Source organism: Protopterus annectens, chromosome 14.part0 (genome assembly GCF_019279795.1).
Source record: "Protopterus annectens isolate FY-2018-M chromosome 14.part0, PAN1.0, whole genome shotgun sequence".
Lineage (NCBI taxonomy): Eukaryota > Metazoa > Chordata > Ceratodontiformes > Protopteridae > Protopterus > Protopterus annectens.
The window spans coordinates 229,784,379-229,802,927 of NC_056748.1; the positions used below are offsets into that span (position 1 = coordinate 229,784,379).

At 39.2% G+C, this 18,549-nt stretch overlaps 1 protein-coding gene across 1 annotated transcript in view; it reads left to right on the forward strand.

Annotated features, from left to right (window-relative positions):
- CFAP43 (cilia and flagella associated protein 43) overlaps positions 1–18,549 on the forward strand; it is a 3,581,735-nt gene that overhangs the window by 684,586 nt on the left and 2,878,600 nt on the right. The window contains exon 9 of the mRNA XM_044055952.1: positions 5,751–5,867. Coding sequence (XP_043911887.1) covers positions 5,751–5,867 — 117 coding nt within the window. The remainder of the gene's footprint in view (positions 1–5,750; positions 5,868–18,549) is intronic.

Consider the following 18,549-nt stretch of genomic DNA (forward strand, 5'->3'; position numbering starts at 1 on the left):
GTGGAAAGATTTGAAAGAGAAATTGTTTGAATGCAAAAAAATTAAAGGAAAAAAGGTTAACATCTGGATTTAGGTATACAACATCCATAAAAACAAGATACCCGATTAAGGTGAGAGACAAAAAATATAAACTGAAATAAACAAGCTGGACAAACAGATTAAGCATAGTGTGAGATAAGATCAAGAAAAATTTGAACAAAATTAATATAAAGATATTGAGCATAATAGGAAACCTTTTTATAGATACATAAGATGTGGAAGGAGTAGAGACATACACATTGATTGACTGTGTAGATTCTAAAATATTTTTCAGACACAACAGATTATAGATATATTTACAAAATCTTATGCAGAACAGTTTGGCTCCCCAAACTGTAATAAGTTGTCCTAGTGACATCCAGGTAAGTGCTGAAACTGCAGTCATATTAAATTATGTTGAAAAAAAAAACTGCACAAACTGGATCCAAACAAAGCACAGGGAGGAGACAGAATTAATAATAATGGCACAAGAACACTTCAGCAAGAACTTACAGTACCTTTGCATCTATTATTTACTAGGTCATATAAATATGGGGAGATTCCTCAAGATTGGAGACATGCACTTATTAAACCTATCTTTTTAAGGGAAAGGGGAATGGAACAAACTCAGAGTCATACAGACCCTTAAGTCTACTTTCATGTTGTGGAAAAATAATGGAGAAGGTAATACTAGATAGTTATTGTCAGAATTGGACATGTTGGGACTTGAAACCATGTACCAGCATGCATATATTGAAAATACAGCTATTACCACCTCTAACATGATGTTCTATAACAGTATAGTAATAGCTATGAATGAAACATTCTGCTGTGATGTAATTCATATAGATTTAACTTCAGCATTTGACACGATAATAAGCAAAACACTGATCAATACATTAGAACAACTAGGTATCGATATACTCTTGACAAGATGGATAGCTGTTGCATGGCTTACAAATAGGATATGGCAAGTACCATAAACCAATTGGACAGGTGAAATTCTTAGTTACAGTCAGGGTATCCCACAGGGCCCTGTCCTAGGCCCTTGCTTGTTTAGATTGTATCTTTCAGACCTAACTTTTTCATCTGAGGTGTTCTATAGTATACATGCAGATAACCTGAAATTGGGTAAACTGATTACACATGTTACAGATAAGACATGTCTTCAAAAGAACTTGACTAAATTGACCATTTGGACACAGAGAATAATATGGTAAGTACATCAAAAACTACGCATATGAGATTTGGGAGACATAAATGGAAAGGTGAATATTTAATACAGCACACAGTGATTGAAACTGTAGATTCATTTAAGGATCTGGGTATATGGGTAGATCCAGCTTTGCGTTTTTCTAATTACATCAACCAATTGGTTAAAGATAGTTATAGAACTATAGGTTGTATAAAAAGATTTATAGAGTCTAGGAAATCAGAAATGATGAAGTTATTGTTTATGAGTTACATTAGACCCAAGCTTGAATATGGAATAACAACATGGAAACCTTATAAGAAATAAGAAAACAAGCATGAGTAAACTGGAAAGAGTACAGCGGAAATATACCAAGGGCATCCATGGATGTGATAATTTAATTTATTATGAAAGACTAAAATCTCTGAACTTGTACAGTGTCTCCTACAGATATCCAAGAGGTCCTATTCACGTATATAGGGCATTTTGAGACAGCTACCTCTGGGAATCTTTGGGGTTATCGAAAAGTAGTAGAAAATCATCAGACAACTTGTGTAGAAGATTGTATAGGAATGACAAGTGTAGTAATTGGTTCTCTGAGAGAGCAGCTGATGAGTGGAACAGACTACCAAATTACATTAAAGCAAGAATTAGTTTAGATATTTTTAAAACAGCCTGGACACCTATTATGGGACCGAGTGCTTGATATATTGGTTGGCTAGGAGAGCATTAATGCCCATGCTTAAAATATCTGTATGTATGTATGTATACAAGACAAATGCTTGTGATGATGCATAAATCATATTTGGAAATAGTCCCTGCCTCTCTACCCCACCTTCAAAAAGGTAGTCGCTTTCTGTATATCCCCATCTTATGTTAAATTGAGGTAATCCAGATGGTTTGAGTAGTCTGATATCCCACCTGTGACCCAGAGGTTGACAGGTCTAACAAGAAACAGAGTGTAAAGGATTAGTCCAGTTAAAATCACTTTAGTTAGCAGATCTAGGAGACTGTCTTTCTCTTATACCCTCCTGTGGGAGGGCTCATCCATCAACCTGCTTAACTGAATAAACTACTGGAAACTTCAACAAGGTATCTTTTATACCTCTCAACCTCTAAGAGCAAGAAATCTGGACAAAGCCATATGTAATGGGGTGACAAAGGCCCAAAAATAGGGACAATTTTTAAATATTGCTGTTACAAACTTAGAAAGTTGATAGAATAACAGATTTTGCATTCGGATTGATTTTCTAAAGAGTATGAAGTCTGAAACTCAAATGTCTGTCTTTATTTTCTGACGTCACTCCTCAGTGATTTGCCAATCATTTGCCAGAAAACCTACATTTTCAGAGGAGCAGACCTAAAATATGAGGCAAAAATCTGGGCAGTTGAGAGGTATGGTGTCTTTATTCATCCCACAGGGAGGGTATCAGAGAGAGAGAGTCTCCTATATCTGCTAACTAAAATATTTTTTTCTGGACTATTCCTTTATACTCTGTTTCATCTAATGTTAAATTGAGATGAAAATTAAGGGGCAAATGCCCACAGTCCTGTATTCCATGTTGCTGCTGTAATACATATATACAGCATGGCTTCTCACCCCTATCCACAAAAGATAGTCACCTTCTGTTTACCCCTCTGATGTCAGAGTTGGGACACAACTGAAAAAAAAACAAAAAACAAATAGCACATATTTGCTGTCAGACATATATAAACAAAATGATGTTTCACTTTCCCCAAAATATAGCCACCTGTATGTGCATCTGATGTTTGTGAGGAAAATGAAAAGTAATAATTTCAGTAATGTTCATAACTTGTTACTTTTTGGCAGCACAGTGGTACTGTATAAGTTTATTGATTCTCTGTGCACCCCTTTGATGCTTCTGAGAACAGTTTAAGAAATAATAACTACATTGTCCCCAGCCCAACATAAGGTTATGACCCCTGAGGTTTGGAAGGAAAGTTAAAATAGCAATAACATCATCCCTAGATCCTTGCGTAAACTACAAAGACCTAATTGTGTACGTCTCTAAGTAGGGCTGGTTTTAGACTAGATGGCGTTGATGACAGAGGCCACTACTGAGCCTGTGACAAAATCCACTTATACATCTTTGGTGCATGGGGACCACTAGCCCCCCAGAATCTCTTAAGACCTGAGTATTCTATATTATTTTGAGATGTCGACTGAGCAAGTGACAAAAGGTTCTGTTACTTTCACCCAGCCATCTCAACCTCTTGCCTCCAGAATCAGTGACAAATCCAAAAATAATCAGGCGCAATCAGGACACTTTTAAAAATATTAATACTGGTAATATGAGGAGTTGACAGAATACGAGAATGTGAAATAACTGGTCTACTTCAGAAGACTGAAAAACCAAAAGACTGAAAATTCAAAATACTGAACACATTTTTAATGCAGAAGGCAAGCCCCCCCTGCACTCCTCATGTGGGGGGGGGGCTGCTCCCCCAATACTCCCTGCTTAATTATATATACCAACTTCAAAAACGCACAGCAGTGGAGAAGAGGCAAATTCCATCATTCAGTATTTTGAATTTTCAGTCTTTTGGGATTCAATCTTTTGTTTTATCAGTCTTCTGAAGTAGACCCAAAATAATATGCATTTTCAGAAGCAAAAAAGTCTATAACTGTAATTATTGTCATTATTTAGGTACAATGCACCACCTTTTATCCCAAAATGACCAGCTTTAGTAGGGATTAGGAGGGAAGGAGGAAAATTTTGAGCCAAAATCAGGGACAGTTGAGAGGTATATCCAACTCCCACCCAGCAGTTGAAGCAGTATAATATATTTCATTGTTGCCCCACAGAGATAAATTTCTATATATTAAGGGGTTCCAAGTTGTTCTACACAAATCATAAAGTCAGAAATATTGCAGAAGGTATCTGTTTGATCACTGCCAGCATCATTGTAAAATAATAACACTTACTTCACTGTTTCTCAGTCAGCAAAGCCAGACATTTGAAATTTATACTTCTTATTTTTTTTAAAAAGTGCCTCATATTAATGCAAATCCTCAGTCCTGTGAGCACCTCAGCTTTGTACCTACCATTTAGACATTGTAAGGTATTTACTCAGTGACCTCCTAGTGCTGAAGTCTAAAGTGATGTTGCTTGACTTAAATAGTCAAAGCATTCCATCATAGACCTAGTTGGCCTATATATATAAGGCTGGCCATGCTTGGATGATATACAGACAAGTAAGCAAATGACTTTAATTATTCTCCCCTTTCCCTGAATATGTAACTTACCCTGGAGTCCAGTATAAATTCTAAACAGGTTGGGGTAAGACCAACCTGCAAGTGGTGGGTCTGAGTACAAAGCTCCCACATTTAAAACTGGTTATCCAAATGAGTTTTATACAGTATCATTCCATCAAACTGCCATTTCTTCATTGTCGCCACATCTTTTTTTCAACCAGTTTTTCTTTACACATCTGTACGATAGGCACTAGTTTATGCGTACAGCTTTCAGTGATCTGTATCGATACCAGTCACAGTACTGATGCTGTAATATTATTGGTTTTGTAAGCCGCGGTGGTGCAGCAATAGCGTTGTCGCCTCACAGATTCTTGGCTGGAGAGCCTTCTGTGTGGAGTCTGCATGTCCTCCTCATGGTCGAGAGGCCTTCAAAAGACATGAGTGCATGGGCGTGCCTTCGTTGAAGGTTGGGCGTCAAGCTGGCACCTCGGCACCGTAAAAATCTACTGCCAATCATTAGCGGACTGGAGTTCCGCTGTGGCGACCCCTAACTGGGAAAAGCCTAAAGAAGAACAAACAACATTGCAGTTGCTGCAAAAGCGCCAATATTTCTTGGAAAGTTAATAGATTAAGGAATGTCATTTGTTCTTAAATTAGATCTGTATAGGCAGTTTACAAATTTCATATTGATGCACTAAATATTTTAACATTAAAAGAATATGTAGTTGCTGCAAAATTTACTAATTTTGTATATTGCAATTAAATAGAAAATGTTGGAAGGACAGGCTTGTATGCAGAAAATATCTCTTCTGTGGAGCTGTCTTTCACGCCACATTATGCAAAGTTCTTATCTTACTCTGTTCAGATGTAATGTGGATGACTAGATGAATAATTTCAAATTCACACCCGGTTTAACACTCCTGATCCTCATGGATAGAGGAAAAATTAAAATGTCCTAATATATACTTGCTCGGCTCATCTCTGGGTTATTCATATGCAAAATATAACTACCATGAGAACATAAGGCTAGGCTTAAGATCCTCACAGATCAATAACCTAGTAAATACTATGAACTTATAATCATATAGTACTTGTACAATCTAAATTATGCTGTTGTGTCTCACTACATTTTTGTGGTATTGTTACTCTGTCTCAGTATTGCATATGTCTTTTATCAATGCGGATTCAACATATTAAAAAAGGTTCATCAGAGTCAGCACATTGATAAGATTCTTGAATGCACTAGAGCTCCTTAAGAGTGCAGTAATATGACGTTAAGAAAATAATAGGTGACCTTCTTTTCTGATTTTCTTTTTCCCTCAGGGAGCAATATGTGTTTACAAACTTGAGAACCCAGGAGGCATCTCCACCATTTTCAGTGTTTGCTCTGGGAGATTTTTGGCTGTTGACTTCCTTGCACCTGGACAAAACTATTGTGTGGTGAGTAATTCTTTCCCATATGTTGTATCTTTGCCTATATGCCCTTATCAGAGAAATATATAACAGATGAACATTATTATTGATGGTCACAATTTCCTTCTATCAGACATTTATTCAGAGCTGGAGACATTGTATCATATGTATTATTTATTTATTTGCATTTGTTTATCTGGATAGTCTAATTGAGTCAACAAAAGTAAACTCCTTTTCAGCAGAGCCTCAGAGAGAAAAGCGCTATACATCATTATGAAAAGACAAAGTACACAAAAGACAAAAAAAAGTTACAATATTTTTTTCTAGTAAGATAGCATAATACAGAATATGTTTATTAACAGATAGATACAAGAGCAGGGGATAATCTTAGAGATTATTACAATTGCATTGATAATTTTCACATTTACATATATGCAGCAAATTCATGGTAGAACAATTTTAAAACCTGTCACATTCAATTACATTTGCTTAGCAGTATCAGAACATAATAGGAATAGTAGTTGCACTGCAGTACTGAGCATAATAGGTGCAATATTAATGCGTTCTCGGGTAAAACCAAATAGATTGTGCAGAGAGTAGGTAAGGACAGAAGAGTCTAGTGCCTGAGGAGTCACAATAAGTGGATTTGGGAAGGAGAAAGGAGAGAAAGTAGAGTGGGTAGATTAGGAAGAAGACAGAGAGCAATATAGCAGAGCTGGAGAGGAGGGAAATGAAAGATTAGAATAAAGTAGACAGCATTTTGACTGTGGAGTATGAGTGTGAGTGGAAAAAGGGAAAGGAAGAGAATGGATCAAGTCCTGCTGTAAGTTAAAATTAATCATTTTATAAAATACAATGTGAAGGAAGAGAAGAGTCAGGAAGAGCTGTCTAGAAAGATGAAGACAGTGCAGGGTTATCCTGGTGTGAAAGAAGAGGTGGGCTGTGTATCCGTAAGCAAGGTTTGAGTTTAATTTTTAAGTTTCTTATTGTCATTTTGTGTAAGTAGTAGGGGCAAGGAATTCCATAGCCTAGATACATAGGAGGAGTACAGAGAGTCACTAGCTGAATTATTAGATTGGGTTATGTAGAGATTTAGTTTGTGAGTGAAATGGAGCTGTCAATTTGGGGAGTAATGTTGAAGAATGTAGCTTAGGACTGGGCACTGCTCAGGTTTTGTAGATGAGTTTGTGTGTGGTGTGTAGTTGCAAGAAAGATGAATAGAGGGGTAGTTCTAGCCATGAAAGTTTCTTAAGACTAAGGCAGTGGTGTGCTTTATAAGGCAAAAATTGCTGCCAACTTCCAACTTTATTATAGCATTGCCCAAGGAAACTGGATTGTGAGGCTTGTAGATTAATCCGTGCTGGAGCTGCATACAGGAGGGTGCAAAACAGGAAAGTTTAGAGTCATTAGACAATGTGTCTTCTTCCTGTACAAAGAGCCTAGGCTGATGATAGGTTTTCTTAACTGCTTCTTATGTATGGTAGTCACATTTCAATTCTTCCCTCAATGGTGACTCCTAGCAGCTTAGTATTGAATACTTGTTCTACTTTTATGTTGTTTGAGAAGGTTAGGGTGAAGACTGTTTTCTGTTTATAAAGATGTTTGGCGATAAATAGTATTACTTTAGATATTCTAGGATTCAGGAATTGCTGAGAGTTGGAAAGCCATGCTTCAATGGAGAAGAGAGATTCCTGGGTTAGCTTATGAAGCTTATCAAGACTTTTAGCTGTGCAGATGATTGTCTAGTCATCTGCGTACTGCATGGTGGTGGCATGTATACTGGCTCTGAGTAGGTCATTAATGAATATGTTAAGAGTAGGGGGTTGAGAATAGATCCTTGTCGTACCCCCACTAAAACAGGGAGAAAGGAGAAGAAAGTATTTTAAAATCAACAACGTCTACTCAACACAAAGGAGGGTTTAAAATAATTTTAACGCTTTTGTCATTTATGTTGTCAAAAACTTCTTCAGAAATGAAAACAAATCTCCCACATCAAAGCTTGAATCCTGTGCCAGTAGGTCACGTGACTAAATAGAACCAATGAACACCGAATGTTCATTCACTTAAAGATTTAAAAAAAAAAAAAGCCGTTATATACAAACAACTATTTTTGTAAAAGAAAGCACAATATAAATAATCAATATCAAATGTTAAAATCTTTGTGCTAATAAAAAAATTGATATTAATAGACTCATTAAGTCCTGGATCTTTATCAGTGGCTAATCTAATCTGCCACTCTGCTTCATGGCACTCTAATTGTATATTATAATTTCCCCCAAAATTATCCAAGGTTATTTCATCAATCACAAAGAAATTACATTGTCTAAAATCTTGACATTTAATGGCATGTTTTGCCAATGAATTACTCAAATCTTTATTTTTTATTGCTGTAATATGTTTGTAAATTCTCTTGGATAATTTTGTAATATTTTTCCAACATAGTAACTTGAACATGTATCACATGTGGCTAAATATACCACACCCTGGGAATTGCAATCAAATCTACCTTTGACCTAAATTATCCTGTCACCCCTTTTTTTGCATATACTCTATGTATTGCTAATAAACCTCAAGGTATCAGTATTCATCAAAGATAAATACACCTCCAGATTGGTTAAACAATATGATGCTCTAGAGATACATCAGGACACCTGTTCAAGTCATTGCCAGCTACAGAACCTCCTCCATGAATCAGGACACCCGTTCTGCTTATTTGGATCAACTTGAGTTTGTCAAGATACATCCGAACAGTATGGTTTTGGGTAACTTTACCCTACCATTGACTGGGTGAATTGCTCGTGCTCAAACTCACCTGCCCAAAGGTTTCTCAACTTTGTCAACTCGAATGCCCTGGACCAGCTGATTTACATCACCACTAGGGGCACCAACATCTTGGATCTGGTGCTTAAAATATGGGAGATCACTGTAGCACCCCAACCCCCCCCCCCTCCACTGAGAGTTCATCCCTGGTGAGATCTGACCACAAATCAGTCTCATTTGAAGTAACTTTCACATCTGCCCCAGCAGCAACTAGACTAAAAAGTTCTCCAAAGCAGATTATAACCTTTATGGGATGGTATAAATAGCTTCACTGCAGCTCCCACCATACGGAATTGGTAACTATGCCAAGCTCTACACCAGTACCCTCTACAAGCACCTGTTTAACTGCATTGACTGGGCAGTACCTGCTACGACCAAAATAAACTGTTCAAGGAAGAGCAAACCTGCTTGGTGGACAACCACCTTTAATAGGCTTTACAATAAAAGGAAGAAACTGTGCTGTCTAAGAGTAAGAAGGAGTAGGCTGTAATCTGGAGACACTCCCTCCTCAGCTTAAATAAGCAAATAAGACTTCTTGTAAAGTCCTCCAAGGCAAACTTCGAATCCAAGTTAGCTTCCTCAACAAAAGACAACCATAAGGCTTTCTTTAGTTACATCCGTAACCTAAAAGGTAAGGCCCAGATTTGTGCCGAACTGGTAGTTAATGGTAGCACATGTACTGAGCCAGCAGACATAGCTAACCTGTTAGCTGACAGGTTTGGTAAAAACTTCACTCCACTGTCCCAGCCACATGTATCTCATGACATCCCTACCACCTGTTCCCTACCTTGTATCTCTAAGGAGCAGGTTGTAAACGTCCTCTCTAAGGCCAAAACACAACATTAGTGGGACCTGATAACATCCCAGCCTGCATCCTACATGGGCTCAAACAAGAATTATCATCACCTTTGTGTACTTTTTTCAATCACAGTCTAAGCACTGGCTTTGTCCCAGCTGAATGGAAAACAGCCACCGTTATCCCCTTGCACAAAGGTGGTGTTGATACTGACCCCGGGAACTACAGATTTATTAGCCTGACTAGCTTTATCTGCAAGGCCATGGAGCGAATCATCATGCACCTTATCAACAAAGATATAGGTAATCTCCAAACACTAGATCCTACCCAGTTTGGATTTGACAAGTGGAGAGCTTGCCTGTTAAACCTGGTGGACTTCTTTGAGACATTCACTAGGGCCCTGGACAAGGGGAAATCTGTACATACAGCCTACCCAGACCTAGCCAAGACATTTGACACTATCCCTCACTTGGATATCATTGACAAACTCTCCCAGCTAGATATCAACCCTTATATCTTAAGGTGGGTTGTGAACCCATACAGTCAAAATAGGGGAATCCACCTCCCAACAGCAGACCCGTAACCAGTGGTGTTCCACAGGGATTGGTCCTGGGACCTCTACTGTTTTGAATCTATTTCTGCAAAGTACAAAGGACTGTGGCTGATAAAGTTTGCTAATGACTGCAAACTGGGTGTGGTCATAGAATCTCCAAACAATGTCAACATCCTTCAAGAAGGTCTTATGCAAACAAATGATTGGTGCCAAAGTCATGGCCTCAAACTCAATGCAAAAAAGAATGTATTATCATCCCTTCTGGTAAGAGCGATGTTCCTGTAAATTACCACATCAGTGGTAATGCCCTCACTCAGTGGTGAGAAATCTGGGCACTCAGGTTGACAGCAACCTTGCCTTTGATCGCCATGTTTCCACAGTGGTAAGAAGGGCATTCTGTATGGCTCATCTCATAAGTATTGCCTCAAGCAAAGGAGAAGTTATCACTTCCCTGTACTCTTCACTCATTAGGCCAGTTCACTGAGTACAATACCCTTTTTGGTATGTATCTTTCAAAGCACTAACAGCAATTGGAGAGACCACAAAAGTTCCACACAAGGAAAAGTCAAGGTCTTCAGCAGCTATCTTATGTGGATTGGCTGAAATCACTGTCACTTTATTCTTTTTCATACAAACTACTCAGAGGTGATCTCTGCCTTGCATATAAGGCGATCTCTGACCCTGCTATTTTGGAAATGTTGCACATCCAGAAATCAAATGGTACATGAGTTACTCTCTCTAAGGACCTAAACCTGGTATTTGACATTAATAGAATGTGTTGGAGGGACATATTTGTCTCCCAGAGGTTACCACTCCTTTGGAATAGATTCCCACTTCATATCAAACAGAGCACCTCATTGGCACTCTTCAAGGGCAGTCTGGATCAGATCCGACCCACAAGTGAGAATAAAGGTGGAGATGGACAACACACATGGAACGTTATGGTAAGTACATAACTTATTTTTATTTCTAAATATATATTTGATATGTAACCTATCTGAAGTGATGGGTAGTGGGAAAGCCCCACCATAATGTGTTTTGAGGAGCTGTTAAAATCTGCCTGTTTCTTATTGTTTTTTATAGAATCCATCCTACTATTATGTAGAATAGGTTTTGCTTTGTCTTGTCTTAATATTTAACATTTTATAACCCCTGATCCATTGGACAGTTAGCTTTTGAGCTAGGAGAACGATGTGTCCAATATCAGTAAAGCAAGTTTTTGAATTAAAATATTATTTGAGTCTATGTCAAATGCTTTGGACAGATTGAGATATACTGCAGATGTCAAGTTGCCTATATTTTTGTTGTTGTTTACACTGGTAATGAAACAAAGAAAGGCTGTGGTGGGAAACTATGTTGTGTGGAGGACATTGGTTTCATCACTGAAAACAACCCATGTTGTATGAGAGGATAATAAGTTACTGTCAGTGATGAATTTGAGAATTTGGGTTTGAATATATTTTTTTAGCTCCTTGGATGGGGGAGGAGGCAGAATGGCAATTGGTTTGTAGCGGGAGATGTAAGTAGTGTTTTCGCCATTATGGAGTGGCAGAATGTATGATTTCTTCCACAGGGCAGGTACATGGTTTTCTTTTATGGAGCAGTTAATTAGAATTAATATTGGATATGCTATGTCATCTACTGCTATTTTGATGTATTCTGCAAGTAAATTGTCAGGAGGTAGGGTAGTAGGATGTTTTTCATTCCCATTGCTGCAGTAGCCTTTCGGTAGTGTCCTGCCAGGGATACAGCACGTGGCCAGCTTGCCAAAGCTCTAACTCCCCTTCCTTTCACTCACTCTGGCTGCTGATAGGTTGCTCCCTTTTTGCAGGGAAATATGTCAACAATTAGAATGAGGTAAATCTTTAAAATTTTACTCCTGGCTTGAGAAAAAGCATCTGTCTGGCCCCAGAGGAACAACAGTTGGTCAAATTACTTTTTGGAGAACCCTTTCTCATATAAATATTTTTATTGAATATTGTGGTATTATTTGTGATTTCCCTTAATATATTAAAACAGCTATTTGTGGTATTCCACCTTAAGAATACCAACGTCTGTCAGAAATTGTATGTGCTTTTGCTCTGTCTGCTTGGCTTATTTTTCACTTTTGTGTGGAAAACTGTAATTTTATAAAAAAATATTATGTATTTGGGTTGTGCTTTTCAGTTGGAATGTGTTTTCCTGCCTGTGACTCTGTTTAATAGAATTCAAAACTCTTCTAATTTCTGAAGTAATAAATGTTCTGTGATATTTATGACTAAGCGTTCGAGGTCTGCTGACACAATTTTCAGTGTATACCTTGTCCTAATATTGCTGAGCTTACTGTACTGGTAATCAGGTTTCTTCAATGGCTGCAGCATGGATAAAATTCCTGGCCCTGCTTCTCCCAATCTGTTTGCTCCTAAAAAGAAAAGAAAAAAACTAGTAAACTTATTGCCTCAGCCTATGGTTAGTGATTCTGGCATGGCTAAAAACTGTTCCCCAGACAACTTACCTGTTGCCTTGATCTGCTGTGCTGTTGCTGTAATGACCCCTGTAGACCAGGGATTAGCCATCCTCAGGGTTGTTCCAGTACCTATTACAATCATGGAAGAACCAAATGCTTTAAGAACAGGAGTTGTCTGGTGAAAGAGACCTCTTGCCAGGGACAGTAGGCTGTCTCCAGACCATTCCTCCAAAAGGGATATTCCTTTAAAAAAGAAGCAAAAACTTAATGACAGCAGATGATAAGGTTGTTTCTGTGTAGACGTCAGGTGTTATATATTTGGCTGAGAGTGTTTTGCATTCACTCGGATGTCCTTACATTCACTGCTGCAGTATTCTTAATGATATAGGCTTCTCTGCCACGGAAGCACAACTTCCAGCCAGTCTTCTAAAGACTTCTGAATTTAAAAGGTATGCTGAACATCACCATACAGTCCCTGCATAATGCAGAGCATAATGGTGACGTTCAGGCTTACCAAAAACAAAACTTCTTTGCTGTCAGTCTGAACGTATCTTTTACACCACCAGTCTGTTTACCTGCATCTGTTTTCTGCCACATGAACACATTTTTTTCTCCAGTGACTTCCTACACCTGTTTGATGTTTTTGCAAGGTAAGTACCCTTTTGGGGATTTTTTTTTTTCTTTTTTTGTTCCTTGAGGTTATTGTCATGTAGGAAGGGTAAATGCAAGTGTGGGAGAGAGATTCCTCATAGAGACTGTCACGATAAGTGCCTTTTTTGCTTAGGTGCTTCTCTTGACCATATGTCTTGCTCTGTTTGTCACACGTTTGTTCCAAAAAACCTTTGCAGTAGCCTTTCTTCCCTTTCCTTATATCTTGAGAACCAGTGTATAGAGCTACTCACTAAAGATACTATTGAAGAAATTTCACAACCCAAGGGTCAGCCATTAGGGAAAAAGAAGGTGAAAAAGGTATGACTGTAATCTTCCCCTGTCCAGCCTTTGCCAGGTGTTTCTCCCAAGGTTGTTACGAACTCAGAGGCTCACCCAGCTGTGTTGTCAGATTTCTGTGCCACGACTGTTTGAGGCAGGTGAGGATCCGTCTGGCAGCATGTCCAAATAGGCTTTGCAGGAATCTATCTCAGACGTTCTGAGGGAACCATGGTTGATTTTTTTCTGAGGGGCCTAGGATAGGGCAGATTTTATGTTCCATTAGAGGATGACATTCCAAATTCTGCACATATTCCTCTCATTTTGCCAGCTCTTGAAGATTTTTTTTAAGCTGATTTCCTGGCTGCAGTTCCAAAAAAAAAAAAAAGGTGATAAGCAATATAGGCTGTCTTCAGATTATAAATGTCTTTATTCTCAACTGTCAGGCGACTCTTCTGTAATAACTCCACCAGTAACAGCTAACAAGAAATCTTTGGCTTCATCTAACCCAGTACCCTCTGATAAAGGAAGGCAAGTGGTTAGACAAACAAGGTAAGAGACTATTTGCTTCTGCTGTGTTAGCCTTTTAGGATTTTGAATTATCACGGCTATATGTTGAAATATCTATTAAAATGTGGTTATAGTTTGAAAGAATTTGCTGCTTCATGGTCTCCAGAAGGCAGGTCATGTTTGAATCAGATTGTATCTGACTTGACTCAGATGTCTTAACATGGTCTGAGAAGTGTGTATGATTGTGGTGACACTGTGTCTAGAGCTACTTCTTCTTCCTTGTTGTTGAGAAGATTTGTTTGGTTGTGTAATCAAATTTTTTCTGATGATTTGAAGTCTGAAATTCTTAATTCTTCACTTAACTCAAATCTGGTGTTTGGGCCTGTGGCTACACAGATCCTGAAACAGTGGGATGACAGGTAAACTGATGCACAGAGTCTCTTTTTTTTCCAAACACGTTTATTGAATTATCACTTGTGGAATAGGCAAATGTACATTCATATAAAAGTAATTACACTATAATTAACATAACAAACATTTTACTTCATATATATTGCTATATCTATCATATAACTTAAGCAAACAAGAAACATCTTTATTAAACCATCACTTACTTTATAAGTAAAATGCATATATACAAATGAAAACAAACCCCACCGACACAATCCTAGTTGCAAGCATTTTACATCACAAACCATAATGACACACTCCCAGCTGCAAACATTATACATCACTTATAATCTACCCAATTTTTTTCACTTAAACATTACATAGCTTATTTTAAGTCCTGCTGCCTTTTAAACCTCATTCCTCCCTTGTATGTATTGTTCCCACAAGTCACATTTTTTCCCTATGAAATTTGCTCCTATCCTTTTCTAAAGATCTCATTTCCAGTTGTTTTATCTGTGTTACTATATTCACTGCTTCTAGTATAGTTGGTTTAGATTTTGATTTCCATTTTCTAGTAACTGCTTTTTTGTCAGCCACCATTATTAGACACATCAAGGCCTTACTATGCCTTGGCAATTCCAATTCTGTATCATAGCTCAGAAAAATCATCTCCCTCCTCAGACCAATCTGCCAACCCAGCATCTCTGACAGTGCATCCTGCAGGGAATCCTTAAAGTCTGCCAGTTCACTGCACTCTGATAAAATATCTTCCCAGTTACCTCTTTCTTCCCCTTCACACTTCCAACATGTGCTGTCTGCGTGAGGAAAAATTCTCTGGAGTCTACTTGGGGTATAGAAATATCTATGCAAACATTTCCATGCAAAAAAATCCTAAATCATCTAGATTTTGTTGCATGTTTGGGAGACATACATATATCCTCCCATTGTTTCTTTGTGAAGTGCTTATCCATTCTCTCTTCCCAATCCTTTCTAACCTCCTCTGATTGAGTCTTATAGTTATCATGCAATATTTTATATGCTGTACTAATTATTCCTTTTTTAATGGCAGCTTATTTTCTAGATTCTGTGCAAAACTCTACCAGTGCTGGTCTTTCGTTTAGGACCCCCCTATTTCTTTCTGTTTGCCTATACTCTGATATCAATCCCTGATAGGAAAGGAAATCTGTAACCTGCAGTCAAAATAAATTCTTGGTGTCTTTCCATTCTATCATCTTCCCTTCTCTAGTTATTTGCTCCAAGTACCTTGGTTCCATTCTCAATTTTCTCCAATAAATTCCAGCCCCCTGTTGTCTATATCCTTAATTGCAGTCATCCCTGTCGGCAGAATCTCCTTTCTCCAATCCCTTGTTGGCTTAGTTCTTAGAATACTTTCTGCTACTTTATGAATATAATATTCTGTATGATTATTGTTTTTCTCCTTAAAGATCTGCATCAAAAATCCCAGTCTCTCCTTGTCTCTTGAGCTTCCATCCATTTCATCATCATCTCTTTCCACTTTGAAATATATTATCTGATGTTGTCAATCTTCATTTTATCCTTAACAGATGGGTTCGATTCTGATATCGGAACCGACTTGGCCGCGACTTCAGCTCAAGCCAGCCAACAACTCTCGAGATTCACCTCTACCCAGAATTCCTCTCTCTCAATTACCTCAGATCTCATTTGCTGCTTTCCAAAATGGTCACATCTAGCTATTGCTCTCAAACTTTAGTGATTTAGGTAAAATTTTTTGACCTTTTTCTCACAGCTTCTACTTTTTTCTTCTTTAACTTTTTCTTCTTACACTCAGTGTATTCTGTAAAGTATCATCGTTGATACATTTACCCTTACACTTTTGTGTATTTCCCACTATAGTCACTGACCTCTTTCCTGTCTCCCATTGTTTTTCTCACATTTGTGTATTTCTCTAGCTATAATTGCTTCTTCTGATAGTTTAAGTGGCTGTTTTTCTAGCTTCCTTATCTTGTTGATACGGCTGAGAAAAGTAAGGCCCCCCCTCTGGGTTCAAGAAATGCCAGACGTGTGGCCATAAAATTCCATCTTCAGATTTTCACTCTCTATGTGTTTATTGTTTAGATCCCCACTATTTACAAGAAGACTGCAACATTTGTCATACCTTTGGCCACTGAGGTCTTGTGGAAAGACTAAACAAGCTGATCTTAAATCTCCTTCATCATCATCATCATCATCTTCTCTGGATAAAGGCAAGAAAAGAAGCCTCTCTGTTCTGACCTCCTCATCTGTTCCGAAAGCTAAAAAGTTGAAGTCCTCAGTTCCAAAAGTTTCAATGGAACCACAGGTCTCTGCTGCTGGCACTCCTGTGCCGACACCCATGCCGGCACCAATTATCATTTCAAGCCCTTAGATGTCAAAGGCCTCAGTAAAGGAAATTGTTACTGTCTCACTGTCTATGACTACAATGTCTAGAACTACTATCTCACCTTCGATTGACCCTTTTGCTGGGGAGCTCCCTGAAATTTTTTTTTTTTTTTTTGCAGAAGCCTAAGTCCCCTTTTGCTTCATCGGTCCGCTCCACCAGACGTCTCTCTGAATTTGACGTGGAGAGACTGGTGAATACAATTTTACGAGCTAGAGGACTTTCAGGCCCCCTTTTGGTTCCAATCCCATCAGGTTTGGGTACCGAAACTTCTTTTACACCACTAACTACTCCTCTAACCTCCTTAGAAATTTTAGAGTCCTCTGTTCCAGACATCCTGGTACCAACTGTACTGGCTCAGGAGTTGTTCGCTTCTTTGGTTCTGGTAGTTACCCTGAGCTCTTCGGTTATTTCTGAACCGTAGACCTCCCAGAGCCATAGCTACCCTGTTGGTTCCGGGGCCGCAGATCTCGACTCCAAGTTTTTCGGAGCCATCCCTGCTCCTCAGAGCTTCAGCTCAAGTTAGCTCATCTCCAGCTTTGGTCTCGAGGGTGGGTTCTTCGGAATGGGGAGTGACCCCAGTTCTGAGAAAATCTATCTCAGTTTCGGGCTCCCTTCCATCTTCTGGGGGCCAGACTTCAAGGCTATGTAGAGAGCCTTTTCTCTTGCAGAGAATCAGTCGATGCCTTCCTCCTTGGAACAGGTACCCCCCAATTCAGTTATTCCTCCTGCCTCTCTACTGGAACAGCAGGTGCTGAAGCCTCAGGTATCGCAGGCTCAAGTACTGTCATCTTCTGACACCTCCCCAGATTATCCCCCTGAGGAGGTCCCTCAGAAAAAGAAGTGTAAGATGAAGCACTTGGACTCTTTCTCAGGATTCAATCACGAGGACACAGATTTTGATGGGGGGGAATGGTTCCCACGGTCATCTCCTGAAGTTGTCTCCTTTGGAGACATTGTGGAAATTTTAAAACAGAGGGGTGGCTGGAAGTCCCAAAATCCTTCCTCTGAGGAATCTGTTTATCTGCAGGCTTTTGGCACATGCCTGTCTACCTCTTGGGTGACACTGCCTGCTGATGAACTCATTCATTTGATTTCATAGTGGGCTTGGAAGGGTCCAGACGCCATCAAGCCCATCCCCAAAAGACCTGATAAGATACTTTCTGCCCCCTGAAGATAACATTTATGGGCCAAGGGGTTAGCTGTAGAGGCTAGGGTCATAGTGGCCACCATTAAAAAGGAAATTACTGAGGAGAGTTCCTCTGTCCATTCACCCAACAGGGATTCTCAGGCTATGGACAGATTTGGGAAGCGGGTCTATGCTTCATTGTCCTTTGCCATTAGGTCCCTGAATTTTTTGGCACAGTTCACCAGACTGCAAAGGGATCTGATTAAGGAGTTGTCAGACACTCTGGTGGGAGCTGTAGCTGAGAGAGTCCAAGAGAAAGTGGCTTTCCAGTTAGCCATCCCGGAGTCTGTGTCCAATTTGTCCATGAGGCTGATTGCCCATAAAGCTGAAGAGACATCCACAGCAGCGGGTACAGGCGTAGTCATAAGGAGTCACACCTGGATGCGACTATGTGATTTTGTAGAAATATTCTGCTGTGGGCATACATTTCTCCCAAAAGTCCTTTTCTAGGAACCAGAGGAGTGGTGGAAAAATTTGGTTCAAGAAATCCTAAGGGCCTTTCCAAGACACATGTGGATGGAGTTCCCCAGGGACAGAGGGGAGAACCAAAACTGAAGATGCTACCATCGTGGCAGAGGTGGTCTGCATAACCAGGGCTTCAGGGATTCCTTTCCAGGGAAGCCCTTTTAGCGTTCCTGAATGGAGGCCTGATTATCTTCCTCTGGAGGCAGTCGGGGGAT